The sequence below is a fragment of the Lotus japonicus genome, chromosome 3 (assembly GCF_012489685.1).
Source record: "Lotus japonicus ecotype B-129 chromosome 3, LjGifu_v1.2".
Taxonomy (NCBI): domain Eukaryota; kingdom Viridiplantae; phylum Streptophyta; class Magnoliopsida; order Fabales; family Fabaceae; genus Lotus; species Lotus japonicus.
The window spans coordinates 87,466,753-87,490,078 of record NC_080043.1 but is presented as its reverse complement, the minus strand read 5'-3'; the positions used below and the strand labels follow the sequence as shown (position 1 = coordinate 87,490,078).

The 23,326-nt window shown below is 36.7% G+C and overlaps 3 protein-coding genes across 12 annotated transcripts; 1 reads left to right on the top strand and 2 right to left on the bottom strand.

The window, feature by feature from the left end:
- Positions 1-7,528: 7,528 nt before the first annotated feature.
- On the bottom strand, positions 7,529-9,632 carry LOC130742938 (putative cyclin-D6-1). The gene is made up of 6 exons (XM_057595047.1): positions 9,239-9,632; positions 9,033-9,113; positions 8,732-8,827; positions 8,429-8,645; positions 8,212-8,342; positions 7,529-7,975 (listed from the first exon to the last, which is right to left on the bottom strand). Exons 1-6 carry the CDS (start codon positions 9,443-9,445, stop codon positions 7,736-7,738), a joined length of 972 nt encoding a protein of 323 aa, XP_057451030.1. The 5' UTR covers positions 9,446-9,632; the 3' UTR covers positions 7,529-7,735.
- A 1,298-nt stretch (positions 9,633-10,930) lies between these two features.
- Positions 10,931-15,322, top strand: LOC130742937 (equilibrative nucleotide transporter 3-like). Of its 7 annotated transcripts, none has more exons than XM_057595045.1 (10): positions 11,188-11,301; positions 11,989-12,053; positions 12,139-12,243; positions 12,829-12,984; positions 13,073-13,216; positions 13,460-13,565; positions 13,961-14,133; positions 14,226-14,386; positions 14,697-14,955; positions 15,073-15,322. In XM_057595045.1, exons 2-10 carry the CDS (start codon positions 12,021-12,023, stop codon positions 15,178-15,180), a joined length of 1,245 nt encoding a protein of 414 aa, XP_057451028.1. In that variant the 5' UTR covers positions 11,188-11,301; positions 11,989-12,020; the 3' UTR covers positions 15,181-15,322. The 7 variants fall into 7 exon arrangements, with proteins under 7 accessions (XP_057451025.1, XP_057451028.1, XP_057451029.1 ...); XM_057595046.1 differs by having other exon boundaries at positions 15,061-15,194; XM_057595042.1 differs by lacking the exon at positions 11,188-11,301 and adding an exon at positions 10,931-11,031 and having other exon boundaries at positions 14,697-15,322.
- A 4,234-nt stretch (positions 15,323-19,556) lies between these two features.
- LOC130746966 (uncharacterized) lies at positions 19,557-22,263 on the bottom strand. Of its 4 annotated transcripts, none has more exons than XR_009022268.1 (4): positions 21,260-22,263; positions 20,093-20,243; positions 19,683-19,786; positions 19,576-19,590 (listed from the first exon to the last, which is right to left on the bottom strand). XR_009022268.1 is itself a non-coding variant. In XM_057599771.1 (3 exons), exons 1-3 carry the CDS (start codon positions 20,468-20,470, stop codon positions 19,583-19,585), a joined length of 414 nt encoding a protein of 137 aa, XP_057455754.1. In that variant the 5' UTR covers positions 20,471-20,729; the 3' UTR covers positions 19,557-19,582. The 4 variants fall into 4 exon arrangements, 2 of the variants coding, with proteins under 2 accessions (XP_057455754.1, XP_057455755.1); XR_009022267.1 differs by having other exon boundaries at positions 20,093-20,311; positions 21,260-21,353; XM_057599771.1 differs by lacking the exon at positions 21,260-22,263 and having other exon boundaries at positions 19,557-19,590; positions 19,683-19,710; positions 20,093-20,729.
- Positions 22,264-23,326: the final 1,063 nt, after the last annotated feature.

Below are 23,326 nucleotides of genomic sequence, written 5' to 3'. Positions count from 1 at the left end.
CAAAACCCACAAATATAAGAATCCCTTAATTTGAAATCAAACAACAACAACGAATAATAGATTAGGAAAATGCGAATTTAGAACCAAAACACACTAAACCCAGATTCAGAAACGGACCGTGCTATTTGATGAAGAAGCTGGAACGTGAAGAAGCTCGAACGACAATGAAGAAGCTGATGACGACAATGGTAGTCGTCTGCGAAAAACGAACGATGAAGAAGCTGGAAGGTGAAGAAGCTGGAAGGTGAAGAAGCTGATACTATTTAGGGTTCAAGGAAGAAGAAGAAGAAAATGGGTTGAACTCAGAATACAAATAAGCTTGGTAAAAATTCTCAATGATGGTTAAAAGATAATATACAACTTTCAAACAATTGCTAAAAGGCCCCTCTGAAAATAAAATATAAAACATTTTTGATTTTCTAAAAAACAATTCAAATTTGAACAGAAAAAGAAAATTTGAAAATACTAATACACATGGCAGCATATTATTTGCTAAAAGGGTTGGAGGCACCACACCCTTAAAAATAGGGAGGCACCACAGAATTTGCCAAAAACAAATTAGCGGATCGGATAAAAAAGGGCTGATGGATGTGTTGTGTTGGCGAACTTTTCTAAGGAGAGATTTCACTATAATTTATACTATGGTGTTGCTCTGTTACCTCGAAATATGAAGAGTCTGGAATCCTTGAGCTCATTATTTAAAATATAAATGACTCGATTGCAAAATATAAAAGTTTTTTATAGAAGATGTTGGGGGAGACAGGGGGAGCTCATGGGCCGAGGAACAAGACACTAAGAGATATCGACGCCACATCTTAACCCAAAATCTTAGGCATTAGGTTTATAGGTCACATCTCTTATAAAGTCTTCGCCTCACCCATACTTAACCAATGTGAGACTCCAACTCACACTTGAATTCTCAATAATCTCCCCTCAAGTGCGAGTCACCACCACATTATCATGACCCTCCTCAGCGGAAGCTTATCCACCCTCGTACTGTCGTTTGCTGCTCAACAGAACCTGCCGCTAACCACACTGCTAGGAAGACTTTCGACAGAAAAAGTCGTTACCATGATCCCACGAATCATCAGCTCTGATACCACTTGTTGGAGGAGACAGGGGAGCCCATGGGCCAAGGAGCAAGACACCAAGAGATATCAACGCTACATCTTAACCCAAGACCTTAAGGCATTATGATTATGAGTCACATCTCTTATAAAGTTTTTTCCTCACTCATACTTAACCAATGTGTGACTCGAACTCACACTTGAATTGTCAACAGAATAAAACATAACAAATCAAAGCAGAAAATATGAAACCCTTATTTTTAAATGGGTACTAGAAAAATTGTCTTAAAATTTAAGCGATCAAACTCCCTCAATTAATCAGTTTTTTTAAGAAAATTTCAAACTATTAATCATATTTCGGTGCCCACTAGGGTGGGGAAGTTTCAAAGTGGTCCACCCATGGACCAGTGATCAAACACCATTAGATCAAAGATTCTTAGAATATTCCTTAAATTAACGGTGGAGATGAAATAGAAGTAAAAAGGGCATAAACGTAAATGACAATTCAATCTGATCCAAGTCCAACACCCAACCCCTCTCTCACAAAGCTTCTGGAAGGCACTATGGTGGCCGGCGATGAAATCCTAAACGCAGTTGCTCGATCTGAACACATCTCCGACAGCAGGACCAGAACTTCCTTCCACTGGAAAACCCTAAACCCCCAATTTTGTAAAATCCCCTCTTCTTCAGTTGTGGCTTCCCTCCTACGTCCATCCTATTTCTCTTCTCTTCTCTGGCTTCCCCCTCCTTCTTCCGTTTCCGGCGAACACGAGGCAGCAACCACCGTGGTCTCTGCACCCTGGTACCAGCGAGTACCGCTGCACCACCACCACCTCCCATGGACGATGTAAAACAGAGAAGACAGAACCCTAACCACCGCCACCTTCAACCCTCGATCTCCGGCGAATCACTCATCGTTTAGAGAAACCAACACCACCATTGCACTCCCCTCATCGTCCGCAACAAAACCCATCAACCAATTTTCCGTTCCGCCACCCTCCGCCGTGAGCCGCCGCCGGAGGCGATTTCCGGCGAGCCCGCCGCCCTGCAACTGGGTTTTCCGGGAAAAAGAGAAAGCTTTTGGAGAAACGGACGCCACGATCGTGTTCCGAAGCTGAGATGTACGGAGTAGCCGCCGTAGCCTTTGGGGAAACAGAGCTGTTGAGATGGTGGGCTCATCAACCTGCTGTGAGGGGCTTTGATTGCTGGTTAATTCGTGATGGTTCCTCTACTTTAGTCCCAGTGCTGGCCTCCCTCTGCCTGGTGCATGAGCTTTGTTTAATGGTGCTGAACTGGCTTTATAGGACAGATTTTTGGGGAATTTTGGTTCAGGTTGGCGTTTGTGCCTATTGTTTTTCTCAATCTATTTCGGTCCTTTTTGTTCCTTGGCCCTGGTGGTACAGACCTTGTTGTCTTGCCCCTTGTGCTGTGTTTGTAATTCCTCATGAGTTTTTCTCATTATACCTTTATCATTCAATAATATTTTCTTGTTTCTTAAAAAAAGCTCTAAATCTAGCTCATCGATTTTGTTTCGTGGTTTGATTTTGCTAATTTTGAAAAAAATTGGGTCCAAGTTGATCATCACCACCCAGATAACCCCACTTTCTGTTTCTGATCTAGGTACTTTAAAAATCAGATATTTTCATCAAAGTTAAGATCTTTTTTTTGTTTTCCAATTCAGGGTGTGTTTGATTGCCAACCCTGTATAAGAACTAAGAAGTGTTTGAAATTGCAAGCAAACCAGGGAAATTTGGATTTTGGGGTTTGGGTTTTGACTTGTGTTGGTGCCATGATGGGGAATATGAATCAGTATTGTCTTGGTGTTTCATTGTTTATGTGCTTGGTGTTAACTGTTGAACAGCCTGAACTTGTCCTAGAGGTGGTGCGGTGGTGTTTGAGGTGAGTGAGGACTGAGGAGAGAGGGTTTTTTCTTTTACATTTTAACTTTTTATTTATTTATTTTGTAAATTACTACTATGACCCTTGGTCCACCGGTGGACCATTTTGAAACTTCCCCACCCTAGTGGGCACCTCATATTTCTATGGGTCAGTGTTAGAAATGAAAAAAGAAACACCCCACTCATTTTCCTCAATGTGGAGAGACATAAAAAAGATGGTGGGACCCACCTGTTTCCCTCTTACCAAAACGAGGGTTGATCCTTTCTCTCTATTCTGACTATGTTTTGATCTTTGTAAAATATGCAAGATTTAATTTTAATCCATGATATATGTAACCAATGGTTAATGGTCAAATTAGTCAATGAGTTTGACCATGAGCTTATAAGTGAGTTTGATTTTAGTCCCTAAAAGAAAAAATGACGTTTAATGACGGTCAATTTCACAGTTACTAACAGTTTTTGACCAACCACCCCTAAACATCATTTATTCTCATAAGAAGGAGTAAAAGCAAATTTGCTTATAAATTCATTGATTAATCTTTATGTAAAGTATGAAAATTATCCATCCAGTTAGTTTCTGGGCAATTGGCTGGCCTACTATGTAAAGAACTAGGCCCTGGCTTCTTTCCAAAACAGGAGGGAACGTGCCAGAAAACTTCCCAACTGGCCACTGACACGTGATTCATCATCCGTTTACCTTCAAATTGACCTACGTGGAAAAAGCTTTATGCTTTGTTTCATCTGTGGTGTGAAAATAAAAATAATCCGATGAACCGCAACTTCCAAAAGTTGTTACAAATAATAATATAATCCAATAATGCATGACTTTAATTATTTAATATTGGATTAAATCGAATCAACGGATCATATCCGCCGTCTGAAATTTCGGGGCAAAAGGGAAATGGAATAATGCTGTGAAAATTGGGTTAAGTTAGTGATGTAGGTGGTGTAATAAGATTTTAACATATTTCTTCCTCATTTAATTATATTATTTATTTTAAATTACATAATAATTCTTCTACTAAATAAATTATTTCCATACTGGTTCACTCATACGTCATAACAAACCCCCCAATGGTTCACTCACAAGGCCGGTCCAACACCAAATGAGGCTTAAAGCGTATTTTAATTTTGGGGGTCTTGAAACATGTTTGATCTAATATAAAATTTTGTTAATTTTAATTTTGGGGGCCTTTTTTACTTAAGGAAAAAAATCGGAGGCCTTTTTTACTTAAGAAAAAACAAAAAAAAATTGGAGGCCTAAAGCCCTTGCTTGGGTGGCTTTACCCTTGGGCCGGTCCTATTCACTCATACGTCATAACAGACACCCCATGTGTTCCACGAGGTCTTTTTTTATTTCACAAATCGGAATCGTTTATAAACCATGAGCAACAAAAAGAAGAGAAGCAATATGTAAAAGAGTGAGTAAGCACGTTGATGTCAGAATGTCACTAGCAGATGTAAGAATTTGGAAGCTATGTAAAAGAATGTAAAATGTAGCAAACTATGCAAAACTATGAAATCTATGTACAACAGTACTATTGATTGTATTTGGTTCATTTTATAAACAAGTAATTAATAATTAATGTCATGTTCTCCATAAAAGCCTAAACCACCAATATTGCCTAAAAATTGGTCACACCCTGCACTTTCAATGTACCTCTCAAAATGGGTAAGCAAAATTGAAGTTTTAACTTTTATGCATAATTTTTTGTGTGAATGATGAACCGGGCATATTTTAATTTGTTGCAGAGTACAGGTTGGTTAAAATGAAGCTTCTTGCTCAGCAAAGGGATCTTCAGGTTTCATTGCCTCATATATCCATATACCATACTCTACCATCTTTCATAAAGAAGTCGCGTTGAGGCATACATATACACTAATATTACGAGTAATGATATATACACACCTCATTTTTTAAACACTTCATTTTCACCTTTTTTTATTTCTATCTCTCTCATCTTATCATCTATCACATCTCATATTTTCTCTCTCTTACTTTTTATTTTATTCCTATCTCTCTCATCATTCCACCTCTCCACCTCAAAAGAGAGGTGTGGATGAAACATTACCCCTTATATTACTATTGCTTTGTTATTATATTGATTGAGGGTTATCTAAATGACCTAAAAAAAGTTTAGGTTAAATAACTCATCATTCAATCACATTGAAGATAAGTGAATTGAAATTTCTATATTTTATTTATTAATTTATTTCCAACTCACTTATCTCCAATGTAATTGCATGATAAGTTATTTAACCCAAACTTGCTCTTGAGTCAAACGGCTATATGGAGGGTCGTTTGACTCATACACCTAATGCCTCAATACACGTGCTCTCCGCCAGTAGGTGAAACTTCGATACACCTAATCCCTCAATACACATGCTCTCCGCCAGTACTGTCATCAACTCAAGCCCTTCTCACGTTGAATGATTTCAGGGAAGGCGGCGACGGAGGAGCAGCGTCCAAGTGCGACGAGCAGTTCCACGACAACTCGGAGCAAGTGGTGGCGCTGTCCACAGGGTGGTACGACGGAGGGTCGAGGTGCAGGAGGACGATTATGATCACCGCCAGCAACGGTAAGAGCACGACGGCGAAAGTGGTGGACGAGTGTGACTCGGTGAATGGGTGCGATGAGGAGCACGCAGGTCTACCACCTTGCCGTAATAACATTGTGGATGGGTCCCAAGCCGTGTGGGATGCGTTGGGGTTGGCTGGGGGCGTGGGAGAAGAGGACGTTACTTGGTCCATGTTGACTTGAACCATCCAGTCAACTACGTATCCAAGAAGGAGAAGCTTTAAATAAGTGGTATTTTAAATAAGCTGTAATAAGTACTTATTTTTGGTATCCAAATCTAAGCTAATTTAAACTTTGTACTGTTTTATTTTCTATCTCGTTTTCACTTCTTAATTAATTTTTTTTCTCTAGTGGTACTTTTTTTTGAAACTCTCTAGTAGTACTGACTAACGAGTAATGATTCATACACACATCACTACTCTTCCATCTTATTTCCACACATTTTTTTCTTGTCTATCTACATTTCTGTCATTTATTTTGCTTTGAATTATCATGCCAACTTGATTTACTGTAAGTTATGGCTATGGGGACTGAGACTCAACCAGAAGGAAACGATATGGAATACACAATGAAGACTAGGTGAACATTTTTAAAATTGGTCCACCAGTGAATCATCATAAAACACCATTGAATCTTGAAATTTATGAATATTCTTTAAATGTGTGGTTAAGATTGATTTAACAATAAAAGGATAAAAAATTAAACATCTTCCCTAGCTCTCTTTCCCACTCTGCCCCCTTCTCTCCCTCATCAACGTAGCAGGAGCTTCGCCACTCACCGCAATTGAATGTCATCGGAGCTCCATTGTCCACCGTCGACGAGATCTCGTGACCAAATTCTGCTAGAATTATTTCTTCAAATCTTAGGGTTTTCCTTCATAAGGTGAGCATCGATTTCGTCCACAATCACATCAAGAGCAGGACCATCTCTGTCACCTAGCATGATTTCAACGCAAGGGTTTGCCATTTCGACGCCGCACAGCTCTACGCCGAGGTAGAACAAAAATTTGCCACACCGCCGATGAAAAATCGGGGGAGATCGTTGAAGAATTTTCGTCACCAAATACTAGCCCAGATGCTTGTATCCAATCCTTATAATGCCTTGTGGGCGGTGATATCCAAGCGGAGGGAGGATGCCAGGGATGGCAAAAGGGAAGAGGAAAGTGAAAGCAACCCACTTATTTGGGTAATAAACCACCTAATGTGGGAGAACACCTAAATAAGAAGGATAGCCTCCTCAATGGAGCTGGAGAACCCCCACTAAGGGGGAGAAGCCCCCAAGGGACGCGAAGGCACAACCAACTTTATAAACCGTAGTAGAGAACGTTAGTTGCATGCACTAGATGAGCGAACAAGTGTTTATCAATTGATATCTTGAAATATGGGAAATCAGGTTTGCATTGACTCCAATGCCAAAACAAACATATGCATAGTGAGCTTGATTCAAATCTGGAGAAGTGGAGAATTGCCTCAGGTTAACTAGTGAAAAGTGAGAAGCAAATAGTACCTAGTGCATTAAAAACACAAGGACTTAAAAAAATGAACACAAGATGAAAGACAAATAAATATCAAACCAAAGAGTAAGGAAGACACGCGAATAGAGATGAGATGGGGATGGGAGACACTCTTCTTCGCTGTCCGAATCAATGGTTAACCCTTTTAGCCCTCAACATGTTGGTAGCGAATCCAAGACAAAATATGCATTTCCATCTCCATATAACAAAAAGTAATCATATAGCAAGATTTCACTCTGCGCTTACCTGATATCACTTGGGAAATAAGGAACCAAAATCATATATCTATATATATATATATATATATATATATTGTACCTACACATTTAAAGTCCTAAATTTTATTTCCCAAGAAAGTCTTTTGCTTCATTGTTACGGTGTCACAATTAAGAGGCACAATCTCACTTGATGAACCACAAAAAAACAAACACGAAATTCAACAAAAAGAAATTAATAATTCAAAGTCATCTTTTGTCATTTTGTTTGGTCTTTAAGAAAACATAAATCCAAGCATTTTATCTTCCCATGTCAGTCCCTTTAATGTAACGAGGGAGGGTCGTGCCAAGATCCTATTACAACCATTTTGTCCCAGAAAGATATCCATCATTTTCTTTCCTTGTCCCATTTTTCAATTTTTCTTGTTAACTAGATCAAGATCCTATTACATAATCCCTACTTTCAGCATTGTTTAATCTGAGTGTTCTGACTCATTGAATCGTTACTAGATGCAGTGATTTTCCCTCTCTGAGGAAAAACAGCAATGGAGATTTCGGTGGTTTTTTCACTCTCTGAACTCAGAAAATGATGGTCCAACACATTAACTGGTGTGTCTGAACTTGGAACCGCATTGAAAACATACCCATTCTCCTCACCTGTAGCCATATCTTGTATCACACTATAGCACTGCAGCACGCTTTCCTGCAGCAAAATTACGGCACCATTTATTAATCAATTCATTAATAAAAAAACATAACAACTAACACAAACCAATTATTGTTTGTAAACTCGTTCAAAAATCACAATAAAGTCAAAATGATGGTGAGAAGTGGCAAAAACTAAAGAATGTTGCTTATATTCACCGTAATTTTGGCTTTTCAAGTGCAATTTTCAAAGAGTTTTTAAGCAAGCACTAAGTTTAAAGGAAGAACTTGTACTTTATTCACGTATGAACATTCAGATAATGCTGCTAAGAAGCATGGATATTGAAGAGGAAACAACTCATGAGAAGCGCTTAGAAGTGCTGATGCAGCAACATTAGATGGCTTGAATTCCCAGAACCTTATTTCTGCAATGAAAAAGGACAATGATCATTGAAAATGAATCTTTATTATTAATCTAATCAACCCGTTATGTAGTTTAATCATATAAAACCTCTTTGGCACTTGAAAATGATTTGAGCTGCTCGGTTTTTCAGGACAGTTTCCATGGATGGGTCTTTGAGCTTAAACAGTGTAATGAAGAAAGCCAGAAAAGAGAAGGGGGTGATCGAGCGCATTCTCCATTTTAGAGCTCCCAAAACGAGTGCTTCCATTTTCTGTATTGCTTGCTTCTCAAATATCATGCCACCATCACATTGTGACATAAGGGCCTGTTAACATGAGCTTCAATGAATGATTATAAAGCCTAAGCATTTTTCTAACACATGATATTTATGGTGGTGACTAGAGTTTTTACCTGGGAATCAGAAGCAGAGTACTCTGTTTTCATCATCTTGGCAGCTAAAGAAAAGCATGAGATTGAAATAAGCCTGAGGACCCATTGCTTTGGTTGCTGTTACATACAAAACATGAGTAAGATCTTATTAGAGTAGAGTCCACCTTATACTATTCTACATTTGTTCATAATGACAAATAAGAACATGAGTTGATACATTTATAAATTACAAAGAAGGCCTATGCAATTATTTTGATTGAGAAGAACAATGAACAAAAGAAATAAATGATCTAGAAACAAATAGTGCAATTGCTTTCTTTACCAATATCCCTTGATTGACCAGGAACCGGTCGAAATAATTGATGGCAAGGTAAGACAAAATTGGATCCCAAGTGCAGGATAACTGAAAAAAGAAAAAAATAACCCACATTAAGATTATGTGAAGACATTTAATTTTTTGTTCTTTTTTCAAATAATAATCAATGTACTATTTCTCAGAGAAGGACCTGAATTGGGATTGACACTTACCTGTGAGATTAAAGAGATGGCTTCTGTTCTAGAAGATATGTCAAGATCTCTTGCTTTGAGAATCTGAAAGAAGCTTTGTTGTGGGATGTGGTCAGATTCAATAAGGAAGAGGGAGGAGAGAGCATCAGAGTGGAGGTCTTGGAGGTTTTCTAAAGGGTTTTCAAGGTCAAACTCCATGGATGATTTGTATGTGGATGAGTCACTCATCTGTGATAAAAGACAAGGACAGGCATTGATGAGAAGAGGCAAAGTGATAGGTAAAGCTGCAGAGGGAGTTTTCAACTTTCTTCTAATGAACAATGTGCAGTCCCTTCAGTTCTTCAACAACTTTGATAGTTTTCTTTTGTTGTTGCTTGAGTGCCTGCTAGTTGCCACTCTCTTTAATAGTGTTTGTTGCATTATATGCCCCTCTCTCCCTCCCTCCCTTGTCTCTTATAGATAGATGTTAAATAAAAAATGGTTAAAAACACACTCTTTAGTACACTTCAATTTTTTTTTTCAACACATTCTTTTACTAATTTAAATTTTGGGTCAGACAAATTATAGCAATCCATATATAAATTATGTGTTTTGGAAATTTTATTACAATTTTTTAAATTATTCTTTAATTTGTTTATATTTATGATTCTCACCAAATTAGGGTGGAACCTTTGCAAGCCCATTTGTATACATGTTTATTAGCTATTTATGGTGTTGGGGAAAATATTGAAGAAAGTGGTGAGAGAGGATTGAGGAAAATGTTAGGGTTGATGATGGTGAGGAGCGTGGTGGAAAATGCTTGTGAGGAATGGTGTGAAGGGATGGTGGAAGGGTTGAAGGGATTGTGAGTGTGAGGGGTATTTTAGGAATATTGAAGAAAAGTGGATGGTGTCATTGGGTTGGGTGGGGGTATTTAGATGTCCTCTGACTCCCTGAGTATATTGGTGTATGTAGCCTTTGTTTTTTGTCAAAAATTTACGGGCTTGGCCTGCAATGTGTTTATTGGAAAAACTCGTGCAGGCTTGCAACATAACAATGTCAATTTGAAATGTTGGGCCAATTGGACAAAAATAATAGTTGGGTCACCCTAGTCAACAATACAGGGGAGTTTGCTTTTTCATTTTTTCTATCAATTTTTTCTCCGATTTGACCAAGGCATTTCTGAGTTTTTTTTCCTATTCGCAAGAGTTGGAAATATAACTCTCAAACACTTGACCAAAAAATGAACTCTCAAACGCTTACAACCACTATGTTTTTTTTTAAGTTACAACCACTATGTTAACCCACTTGGTTTGACGTGTAATAATAATAATAATAATAATAATAATAATAAGAAGAAGTAATAAAATACAAAAAAATTCAGTTATTCTAGTTAGATTAAAATGAAACAACGTAAAAAAAGAATAAAATGAATTCAAGCACACAAAATCTTAATAATAATAAAAATAAACAATGTGTATACACTTTTGCAATAAACAAGTGTGCAACAAATAACGATTTGATTGAATGCATGGGCGCAAAACAAGCTTGAAAACGGTTAGATCGGTTGCTTACCCTTTTTAATCCACTAATTAAATGTCAAAGATTGAACTTGAACCGAGTAATCTATGTGGCCAAACATTTCATTAGTCATTTTGAGATGTTACAGAAAAGAAGGGCACATAATATTTGAGAGCTAAAGCCTTCAAGGTTTTAAACTTTTAAGCTGAACAATAGCAGGCAGTGACTATGGCAGGATTGAAAACTGCCTTTTGGGTTACATAGCCATGGGATCACATATTTTGATTCTGATTCCCCCCACCTGCCCCTAAAAGGTCCTCCTAAAATCTCTCTCTGTGTGTATTTGTGGGACCTAGCTTGCTTACGGTCAGATTTTCTTGAATTCACTGCAATCATGTCACGGTTCTATTTCCGTTTAATTAAATTTAGCGACTCAAATTTAAAAGTTCAATTTCTAAAGTACAATCATCTATGATCTTAATCTCAGTTATGGAGTTCAAACTTCAAAGTGCAGTAAATTTAGGAAAATTCATCTCCAAGTAAATTTAAATCATGTGTGTGTGACTTTATCTTGCTTTGGTAGAGTAAGCACTTTCTATTTCTTACTATCTTTCCAACAATCTCATCTTTTTTTGTTTCTTTTCTACAATTGATATTCGAATTCTTCTTAATGGTATTTCAATTAAAAGGCCATTTGCTTATCAGAAGTTAAGATTTTTGTGCAGTCACAACATCACTTCCTAGGGTGTATGTATCGTTGGATGATTTATTGCAAGTTTCTGTCACCTGAGCCGTGCAGAAATTTATTATTATAGTGGTGAACTAGTACTATGCATATGGTTTAAGTTTTTATTGATAGGTTGTGATCATAATTATCACAGGAGAAATTCATGGTTTTACTTATGCTACCCTGCTGAATGTATAGCCGTCATTTATTTTCTTCTTTTGGTTAGTATTTTTTTTTCCTTTTGTTCATGTTAATTTCTTTCCTTTACATGTGTGGTGTGAATTAATTAGCATGGCACGTGATTGTGAAACTATAGTTACTGCATGTTTGAGAATCCTTCTAAATTTGACCCTAAATCAAAAATCAGTAATGGAAAGAAACTTCTGAAAGTAGCTTCTGCCTGTCAGAATAGAGTCAGAGGAAAATGAAGGTGATCCAAATATTTAAGTAGTGTTACCTGCTATGTCAAGTGGTAATATACAAACTAAAGCCATAGATGCTGTTCTATCACCTTGACTATGGTTTTGTTACCACCTTTTTGCAGAGCTTGATTAAAGAGAAGCATATAAGGCTGCAATGGTCAATAGTGACCCTCCTGAACGTATTGAGGTGATTTATTACTAGTTTATTACTTTATCATCTGAAAAACACAAACATGCTTTGTTTCTTAATTTCAATTCTTTGGCATTCACAGGGAAAATATGCTGCAATAGTTGTGTGCTGGCTTCTTGGCAATGGGTGTCTTTTCGCGTGGAACAGCATGCTGACCATAGTAGATTACTATACTGACTTGTTTCCGGTAATTGATGCATTTTTCAGTTGATCTTGCAGCTCATTCCTCTGGTGTAGTAGCATTACTTAAAGAGAAGTTTTTAAATTTTGAAATGAGGCACAATCCCAATTTCGACCACTTCTTCAACTTTCTTGTTTCTGTCAAATGAATATAGATCAAAATAGTAGAGTTAACTAACCTTCCAGATCATGTTATATTGGCAACAAAGAATAAACAATAGAGCTCACAGTAGTTTGATTTTCAGTTAAAGTTTGCAGTTCAGATATCCAATTCAACACTAAAGGTTGAGTGGTACATAAATGAATCTCTGCAATCATCAGTCATAGATTTGTTATCTAATCCAAAAGATATACTAATTTATATTGATAAAATCTTCTTACATTCTAGGACCCAGTTGGATACGGAGTAAAACAAACACTTATTAGAGCTTATCCACTAGAAAAAAACATTGGATAAGCTCCAATTAGTGCTTTGTTCCGCATCCAAGCAGACTCATATTCTAGCTATGTTAGTTTCTTTTCTTCAATCAATGTGTATTGTGGTTCTCAGATACTGTTATTGTTATCTCATATAGTACAAGTCACTTTGCAGAAGTACCATCCCTCTAGGGTGCTTACTCTTGTATACCAGCCATTCGCATTCGGAACACTAGCAATACTTGCTTACAAAGAGGCAAAAATCAATACAAGGATAAGGAACCTATTTGGATTTACTCTCTTTTTCATAGGCACTCTGTCAGTGTTAATTGTAAGTCCTGTTCACTTGTCTGTAAACTTTGATTCAGTTAAAATGGAGTTTTCCTGTTGATTTTTCTTTTCATATAAATCTGGCATAGTTGGATTTGGCAACATCTGGTAAAGGAGGGTTTGGGACTTTCATTGGCATATGCATAATCAGTGCTGCATTTGGAATAGCAGATGCTTATGCTCAAGGGGGAATGGTGGGAGATTTGTGCTACATGCTTCCAGAATTCATTCAGGTCAGATAACTGCCAATGGAACTAGAGGCTCTTTAGATACCCGTTTGAAAGTATGAAAATGGGAAAATAACACACCTTGATACACTTTTTGTCGAAATAACAAGTTCTTACTTCTAACTAAAGTACCTCGAGACGTGTTATTTCTCGTTTTCATACTTTCTAATAGGTATCCATTCTTACTATGAATTTCAAATAATCACTTCAAGATTTGCATATTTTTTTCTTATGCTTTTGTTGCTCCAGTCTTTCCTTGCTGGTGCTGCAGCTTCAGGAGCCTTAACTTCTGTTTTAAGGTTAATCACAAAAGCAGCATTTGAGAATTCCAAGGGTGGACTCCGCAAAGGAGCCAGTAAGTTGCTTAGCATTGTAACATTTAATTATTCTGAGTCTAGCTGCATTGATGATTATTGGTTAACATGGAAATATTTTTAGCTGCACATGGTTATAATTAGCCTCTATTTATGTTCTCAATCTTCTCGCTTTCTTATAAGATCATGTTAATACATTGAGTCGTAAGATTTTGCAATTAATAGGTTAGAGGTGTTTGGATTAACTTCTCTTCTCTCATGATCAATTTTGAAAAATGGTTATTCAGACAACAGTTCACAATTTCTTTTAATGGATTAGATTTTTTCATGATTGTTCCATTCTTATCTGCTGTTCATAGAACTAAAAACAATTCAGACTATTGTCACTCAAGTCACATAAAGTTTAGTTACTGATCCATTTATACTGCCCCTGCAGTTATGTTCTTTGTCATATCAACATTCTTTGAGCTGCTTTGTGTAATGCTCTATGCGTTTGTGTTTCCTAAACTACCAATTGTGAAGTACTACCGTTCAAAAGCAGCATCTGAAGGATCCAAAACTGTCTCAGCCGACCTGGCAGCAGGTGGCATCCTGACCTCACCTAGAGGAGTACTGTTTCTTTTCTTTTTTCAATTAGTGTGTCTTGAAAATTTCTAATTGTTTTGAGACTCAATTTATAAGACTAGTGTTTTATTTTCCAGGATATAGAAGATGGAACACAGCTTGAGCGCAAAGGAAAGATGCAGTTGTTACAGGAAAACTTTGATTATGCACTTGATTTATTCCTAACACATGTGCTAACACTGTCTATATTCCCTGGATTCTTATCAGAAGACACTGGATCACACAGTTTAGGCACTTGGTATGTTCTGTTCATTATACACCTAGTATATGTTTGATTTCATTTTGCTCATCCATACCAGCACTTCTAATCTTCTCTAATAATCGCTTTTGGAAAGAAACCAACATGTTTGATTTCTCCCAACACTAAACCAAAACATATATGATTTCTTTACTTCATTTGCTTATGTTTCTTTCCACACAAACTTCTTCACCCATTGTCTTTTCCTTCATGACCAGAACAAGAAACAAAGAATGTTAAATATCTATGTTTTTGGTGTCAGTATGTCTGCTAATATAACAGTTGGTATATATTTTCCCTGTTGTTTCAGGTATGCTCTTGTTTTAATTACTATGTATAATGTGTGTGATCTGATAGGAAGATATATTCCACTCTTGAAAACCCTCAAGTTGGAGTCTCGAAAGCTGATCACAGCAACAACCATTTGTCGTTTTTTACTTGTACCAGCATTTTATTTCACTGCTAAGTATGGTTCCCAAGGGTGGATGATAATGTTGACATGTTTCTTGGGGATATCCAATGGTTACCTCACTGTCTGTGTTCTCACTTCTGCTCCCAAAGGTTACAAGGTTGGTCATGTTAAAGTGTTAAGCAATCAGAACTTTCTGTTGCTTAAAGCTATTCAAATATTTGGTTCATTAATATTGTTTTTTCCTGTTTTTTTTTTTGCAAAGTTACTTTTGTAGGGACCAGAACAAAATGCCTTGGGAAACTTGTTGGTATTGTTTCTTGTTGGTGGTATTTTGGCAGGGGTAGCACTTGATTGGTTGTGGTTAATTGGTAAAGGGTGGTGAGATGTTAACCGAGCTAAATGAGAAATTTATCTGTTTGATTTTATATTCAACCTAAATACCTAATGTAACGCCAATGAGGCCTCAGACTCTCTTTCATGTTTGCCTCATTGTAATTACAATTATGAATTTCAAATTTTCAACTTTTGACTCTCTTTTCCAACATTTGACGTGGAATAGTAATCCTTGTTGTTTTCTCCAAATTCCAAAGATAGGCTGAAGGACATCGAAATACCTAGTCATGGAATCTAGAATTTGTAGTGAATGAAGATACCTTAGGTGTTGGGTTAAAATAAGGCACATTGGTGGTGTTATTTAAGTATCATGATTGATTTATTAAATAGAACAACACCATTAACTAATGTATAACCTTTGAAAAGCTTTCATTGGAACTTCCCCTTTCCTGATCAACAGGCTGTTAGGGCTTGGGACCAAGAACCCGATGCCGATTCAATAGAAGAAGTTGTTCGACCTTCGGAACCTGGTTATGAGATTCGATCGAGATTCGTTGTTCGATCTTGAAGCAAGCATTTTTCGTCCAGCCGGAGGAATAGTCGTTATTTCACCATTTGAAGGAACTTGAAAAAAACCTTCCTCAGCAGATTTAGGTGAGAGGATGGTTGCACTTACAACCGCCCCCATTATTGAAAGAGGGGTTATGGTTTGCGCTTGCGCATAACTCTTCTTTTAATGCCTAGGGGGAGTCGGGTTTAGGATCACCAAATTCAAAGGATACACGTATGTTTGATTATAATTGGGGAATAGTAAGAACTTATAACACTACATGACCATTTGAAAACTAGGTTAAAATCATTCAACTCAAATTAAATTAAGACAATTTTAACAATGAGAAACACCTTTTATGTTAAATTTTGTATATTAAAATAAACATAAAAAAAATCAATTTTAACAATTTTAAAAAATATTAATATGTTGTTGTTGTATGGAAATTATAATAGTTCATCAATCTTTCCAATGTAAAAAAATAAAATAAAAAATTCAGTTCTATCAAACTCTTTTTTTTCATGAAACATGTCGAACCAAAAACACAATGCGAAAATCTCTCTTTGCCCCTAGTCCCTTCGTTGCTTCGTCGATGGTTCACCTACATTTCTCCGGCAGAGACTATTTGGACCATCCCTCTTTACTATCCACACCATCCCCTTAAGTGCAAAAATACATTTATACCCCCAAATATTTTAAAAAATAACTGCTCCAATTAAAAAAAAAACCCTAATCCCACCATCTCCCTCTCTCTCATTCTCGGCCGCATCTCCTCCTCCTCATCTCCTTCTCTCATTCTGACGGTGGCCCTCATCTCCTTCTCTCACGGTTTCCCCACCAAAATCCCAGCCTCCATCAAGCTAGTTGTAACTTCCGCTATCAAGCTAGCTGTAACTTCCGCTATCAAGATAGCGGTAGTTACCTCTATCAAGATAGCAGTAGTTACCGCTGTCAAGATAGCGGATACAACAAACGTGTGCATTAGACAGAATATAAGGGAAATCGACGTCTGTTAAATTCAAAACCTTCCGCAATCAAGGTAGCGGTAACTACCGCAGTCAAGATAACGGTAACTTCCGCTATCTTGATAGCTGTAACTTCCGCTATCAAGATAGCGGTAATTACCGCTATCAAGATAGCGGATACAACAAACGTGAGCTTTAGAAGGAAATCGACGTCTGTTAAATTCAAAACCTTCCGCAATCAAGATAGCGGTAGTTACCGCTACTAAGATAGCGGAAGTTACCGCTACTAAAATAGCGGAAGTTACCGCTACTAAAATAGCGGTAGCAATTAAACGTCCGCATTTTAAGTAGCGGAACGAAACAGAACCCACATATTCAACCCAGATTTACGCGAAAAACCCGTAAAAATCCCAAAATCTCACCTATTTTGAGCTTCTAATATTTTCTTGATGTCACCCACTTATCTTCTACACTGATTTGGAGCTTCAAGGTGTGTGATATATTGATTTAGAAGATGAAATAGGGATGGGGGAAGGTGAGAGTGGAAGAGGAAGAAGGAAGAAGAAGGTGAGATTGTGAGAGTATTTTTTTTTTACTGCTTTGTATGTTTTCTATGTGGGGGGTATTTTTGGAATTATAAAAAAGGGGATGGTGTGGATAGCAAAGAGGGATGGTCCAAATAGTCTCTGCCCATTTCTCCACTCTCTGCATTCTCCTCTCTCTCTCTCTCTGTCAAAGAGTAACGGGACCAACACGATTAGAGAAAAGGTACAACTGTTGATTTTGTTTGGTTGATTCACTAGGATGGTACCCGTGCGATGCACGGGAGGCTTCATCTGTAGTTTTTTTTTTTTAGTTTTTGCCTAACCAAAATTTATAGCAACTATCCGTGTGTACATTCATAGATAGGGTCAACATCTTCAATATTTGTAAACTTTATTTCAGATAACTCTGGAACACTTCATACTGGGAGGGTGCTAACCCGTGATGAGCAGTTTGACTGTTTTGACATTGCTTTCAATGCTCCTATTCCAGAAGACCTACGCTCTGGTTACTTGCAGGATGATGTGTTTGTCAGAGATTTCTCTACGTAATTCCACAATTTGCCATTTATAGTTGTCTTCAATGTGTTTAAGTAAAATCAAAATACTACTCCACTGTGTGTGCAAGGCAGGATTTTGATATGTGTGATCCATAGAATGTGTTTTTTTAGTGGTCTTCCATGATAAATCTGAGATGTTCCTAAATATAACGTATTCATTCATTTCAAAAAAAAATATTCATTCATTTTGCTTGTTTACCAAACTTAATCATGAAACACTAAAGTGTATCCTGGAATTTTCGTTGAACTCAATGACGATTCACGTTTGAGTTAACATGTCAAAATTGTACTTCTCCCTGAGTTGGGATGTTTGTTTTCCCTTGTGTCAACATGTCAAAATATTGCTCCTGCTTTAGTTTGGATGTGTTTTCCCTTTGGCATCAACACAAACATGAAACCAAACAGGCACAAATTATGTAACATTCTTTGCCGGTCCTAGTGGTGCATCATCACTTATTGTACTGCACCAGGGCTGTTAGCTAGTGGACCAAAAAGACCGAGAGAAAGTTAATCCATATTTCCATTTGGTTTAATTCCATGGTAGTTTACTCATTGTCAGTGTACTCTTTCCTTTTCTATCTTATAGAAACTCGGATCTCCTGATTGCAAAAGAGAAAACTGGACCCTGAATTATGGGGAACTGATACATTCTGTGGTTTCTTATCATGGTTCCAAATTGGAGGAAAGGCAATATAAAGTATGAAATTCAAGTGTTTCTTGAAAAATAATAATGAATATTGTTATTCAGAACAAATTTGTATAAAATAGGATGCGACATCAATTATTTAAACCCGAAACAGAACCCAAAAGAGAATGGCTGAGCTCAATTCACAGCTCTACATTCTAAGAATCATGTATTAAAATTAAAAGAATTCATTCCCACACAAACTTCAATAAATTATGCTTGGTCATCAAAGAGATCATTGAGCTGGGGCTTGGTTGGTCCAGGAATTAAACGGTTCTACTCGATTTGATCTATTTTCTCAAGATCCTCCTTTGTGAGTGCCCAATCAAAGATTTGCAGATTTTGGTTCATTATGTCCTTATCATAGCTCTTTGCCACAAAAGTGACTCCTTGTTCATACAACCATCTTAGACTGACCTGAGCTATAGACTTTCCATGAGCCTCAACAATCTCTTTGAGCATATCATTCTCCATAACTTCATTCGGTCCCCTGCCGGCACCTTTCCTAAGAGGCGAGACAGCAGTCAAAACTATTCCTTTTGCATTGCAGAACTCTCTTAGTTCCTTTTGTGTGGCTGAGCCCCTAAATATAATCATATGGGAAGTCAAGATAAAAAAGAAAGATCTTTGACAGAGTATAGAAGATGAGAAGTTAAAACCTCAACACCTCTATTTCACTTACTGGCCAACAGGAAAGTAAAAAACAAAATCATAATGACATTGAATAGTCCTCAGAATAACTAAGAGCAATCAAAGAAAATAATAGAAGCTAGAAGAAGAGTGGCAGAAATCAAATAAGTGCATCAAATAAGTGCATTTGTGCCGATGTAGCAGAAACATTTTCATGAAAACATTGACTAAATAATATGTGTATAAATCATGAATTATTGATAAGAAGTGGTTTTCCCAAAAGCTGCTAAGTCTTAAATTCATAAAACAAAGGCCTATAAAAGAGAAATTAACCATTCGGAAAGCAAAGTTATAAAAAGATTTGATTTCAGATATTACAATATGAAAAGAAATAAGCGAAACAGAACAATTTTTTGCAGAATCAAAGTGGAGGGCTCAAGTTCATACCCAAAATTTCCTTTGATAGTTGTGCAAAGGAAAATAACTAAAGTTGCAGATGTCCATGTAGCTAATCCGAAATCACATAGCTACAAGTTAACAAAAACAATCAGAATGATTATATGAGACAATCACAATACTAAACTCGAGTCTACAATTGATTCAAAGGAAAACATCTCACCTTGGGAGACTATATAAAGCGTTTTCTTCTACATAAGAGATTGTGTATCAAAGATAACAAAGAACGAACATGTTTTAAGCTTCAAAACATGAGCACTCTAGAGTCTAGAGCAAACATAAAATTTAGTTAGAACATCACTAAGTTTGAAATAAAATGAAACATGGCCAGTGAAGACAACCAATGACTAAAACACAAAAGGGATGGATAAACATCTAAACATGGCTATATCTCATGCATTTCATAATAATAAATTAACTTATGCAGAAACAATACGTCTAGATTAAAACAGCAAGATGTAGAAACTTAAAATTTTTGGTTAGGTGCACAAAATCTGGGGTGGCCATACTCTCAGCAATCATAGAATGATTTTTTTTTAAAATAAAAAATTAAGGGCAGACGGTGAAAGTTACCTCATCAGAAAAGTTCTGCAAATGCAATCGTTGCAAGCAGCACAAATGTAGTGCGAAAATCACTTTCCTCACAGCGGTGAAGAATATGCCTCCTCCTGCCTGAAAGCCATGGCCACCACTTTCCAACTCCGAGCAAGCTCTCTTTAAGAATCTGGAAAAAGAAGAAGAAAGCAGGTGGTGAGCCATTGTTTGCCTAATGCTTGCTTCAATCTTCTGACCCTGCAAACAATAATAAACTTGGGAGTAAACAATAACTTCAAAAGTTTGCAAAAATAGGTAGTCATTCAAGTGATAAAAGATAAAAACCCCAGCATCAATGAGAACCAGCTGAATTGCAAATGGCCTAGATGGTTCACCTACTGGACACATATGCCACATCCAATCATACTAACTAACATTCCATGTATCTCTCCCATAACACAAGCTCCTAATAGGATTTTCAGGTCCATACAATTCAGTCATTGCTATAACTCAAACAACAAATTCAAAACAATAAAACCACACCAAGTTGAAAGATCTTTTCAAAATTCACAACATGCAACCATAAAAAATCGCTATTTATAGAGAACTAATCAAACTTCACAACACATAAAACCATAAATATCACCCAACTTGACTTAGAAAGATAGGACAATGCAGAATCACTTCACAAAAGCAATAAAAAGGATCTGAATTCCAGTTAAAGTCCCTAGTGTGTCTGTATGAATAACAGTGACATCATCAGAGAATACCAATATCCAAAATCTCCTCACGAAAGAGCTTATTGAGGCCATTAAGCTTGTTTATCACCTGAATAGAATATTTCCAAAACTAAAAATGGTTTTTACCGGACAAAGAAAGTTACAATAGGTTCTGGCAATTCAAGAAGCCAGAAGTTGTACTGAGAAATTGGACGAAGATAAAAACAATGTTCCTACTTCCTAGTACATTATAATCAATCATCAGGATGCAAAACTATCAAAAGAAAAACAATAAATTAAAATACATTATATACATGCATTAAGTAACTTAAGTGCAATCTCTAATGGAAATCTGTCTACTTCTCTAGAGCGTGGAAAAAACCGTTGATCATTTACTAATAGAACAATGGAAATCTGTCTACTTCTCTATTTTTTACCCAACCGTTTAGCAATCTCTAATTAGAGCGGCCCGAGCGAGGAGATATACCTTGATTAATTCCTACTTTTTCCCATCCACTGTACGTGAAGGCCAAAAGCCCATTTTCTTTCAACAGGGAACTATAGTCTAATGCCTGAAATAAATAACAAAAACAAAAGAATCGCATGATGCTGCTTCACATTTACCTTCGTGTCAAAATCTATTGAGGTTCTGGAAAAACATTTAAATATCTAAAACATTGTAGCAAGAAATTCATGGAATGAGACAAAAAAGTTTACATTTTTCGTTAACAAAGACATGGCCATGAAAGAACTCAGCAAAAGCTTTGAAAGTGACTTCAAAACCATCATCTGCTCATATGATCAAGGAAGACCACCAAAGAAAAAAATTATACCATCAACAGAAACAGATGTAGGAAACACAACCCCTATTAGTTATGTTAAAAACTATTAAGATATAACTTAAACTGGTTGGAATCAAATTAGTTTGATTTCAAATCTAAAACAAAATCAATTGAATGAAAGACAACCAAACCATATATATCTCGGATGGCTTTTGTATCCATGATGGAATCAATCTAAGCTAATTCAAGGCCTAGCTCCTCGCCCTTTCTATCTTGACTCCTCTGTTTAACCAAAATAAGATAAAAGCTACATAACTACTGTTTGCAAAGTGTATGAAGATTGCCAGGCGAAAGCCTACTACGAATTAAGTTGATATTTACATATCACAAGTAAACACGTCACAAATCGCTAGAACAAAATATATGAACAATAAAATACCCAGAGAAAAAAGTAGTCATGCAGAGTTTGATGATAATTTGAGAGAAAATGGAAGCAGCTGGTGATAATTAATAAGATTTCACAGCTAGGGAAGAGGCATATATATGTCACACATAATTACATAACTTAATTAGATCCATTAGTAGCTAGAGAAAAGAGAGTTGATTATATATTTCAGAGATATGAAAAAATATTAAGAGTTAGCTAAGGATATGAAATATGAACATGATATCGAATAGTTGAGAAGATTCTACATGATTAAAGATTGTAAAATCCAAAAAAAGAATAAAGAATTGAGGACATGACACAAAGATCTTGCATAGTTAAATTCGTGAGATGGATGGATATGTTGTTTACTCACTAAGCCAATCATATCTAATATAATCCATGGTACATGAATGTCATTATATGATCAACAAATTATCACCACCACCAGGCCAAAGGCAAGAAACACACACTATAAAGTTTCTCTAAACATGATTTTAAAAAGAAAAAGAATCATTGTAATATTTCAATGTTCCTGATTGCAAAATATCCAGGCCAAATGTTTGACCTGCTACTGCATGTGCAAGCATTATATTATGTTTGTAGCTTGGAATAAATCATGGCATCTTCAAAATTCAGGATAGCGCACAGCCTTGAGACCACATTTCTCAGACCAATCCATTTAACTTGTGTTCTTTGGAAGTTTTACTTGCTTTAGAGATCATTATTCCTTTCTGCTTTATTTTCTTCTACAATTACTCACTTAGTTGCAGGTGCAATTATTCCATAAGCCATCATGGATTGTACTCCCTATATTCCTTCTACATACTATTATATCAAAGAAACAAAAAAACGAAAAACTTTGCCTAGAAGAATGAGAAACTTACGTAAGCCAGTCTATTGGATCCAATCTCTAAGAATGATGATTCAACAACTGATTAGAGTGTTCTTTAACGGCTGACACTGTCAAACTTTGGGTTACTGGATAACTCCCCAACTGCATTTGAATCCCCACCAAGGAGAACATCAGTGGAAAATTTTAGTTGCTGTTGGCAACAACTAAGAGGTAAACACAAGTAAATGCAAATAGATACAAATCCACACAAAGCTACACACATCTATCGAAAAGCTATAAGGAATACTGATTAAGGAATGATGTGAGATGGATAAAGATTGATTTTTCATTCAAACCCTCAGCATAAAATAGAACAATGTGCAGGGAATATGGACTCAGTGGTTCACTCACTGGACGAATTTCCCACATCCGAAGAACTCTAAGCCTGGTTCTCAAAGTATTTTTCCCAGACAAAGACTCTTTATAGGATTCGTATGTCCACCTGATTCTGCC

What these genes read in the sequence shown, in the direction of transcription:
- LOC130742938 (XM_057595047.1), bottom strand. Translation starts at nt 9,445, where the DNA reads ATGAGTGACTCATCCACATACAAATCATCCATGGAGTTTGACCTTGAA. An exon ending in TGGTCAATCAAGGGATATTG is followed by an intron (nt 8,828 to 9,032) that starts GTAAAGAAAGCA and finishes TGTATGTAACAG; the next exon opens with CAACCAAAGCAATGGGTCCT. An exon ending in ACTCTGCTTCTGATTCCCAG is followed by an intron (nt 8,646 to 8,731) that starts GTAAAAACTCTA and finishes TCATGTTAACAG; the next exon opens with GCCCTTATGTCACAATGTGA.
- LOC130742937 (XM_057595042.1), top strand. Translation starts at nt 12,021, where the DNA reads ATGGTCAATAGTGACCCTCCTGAACGTATTGAG. An exon ending in ACTATACTGACTTGTTTCCG is followed by an intron (nt 12,244 to 12,828) that starts GTAATTGATGCA and finishes GTCACTTTGCAG; the next exon opens with AAGTACCATCCCTCTAGGGT. An exon ending in TCACACAGTTTAGGCACTTG is followed by an intron (nt 14,387 to 14,696) that starts GTATGTTCTGTT and finishes CTGTTGTTTCAG; the next exon opens with GTATGCTCTTGTTTTAATTA.
- LOC130746966 (XM_057599771.1), bottom strand. Translation starts at nt 20,470, where the DNA reads ATGTGGCATATGTGTCCAGTAGGTGAACCATCTAGGCCATTTGCAATT. An exon ending in TGCAGAACTTTTCTGATGAG is followed by an intron (nt 19,711 to 20,092) that starts GTAACTTTCACC and finishes TCTCTTATGTAG; the next exon opens with AAGAAAACGCTTTATATAGT.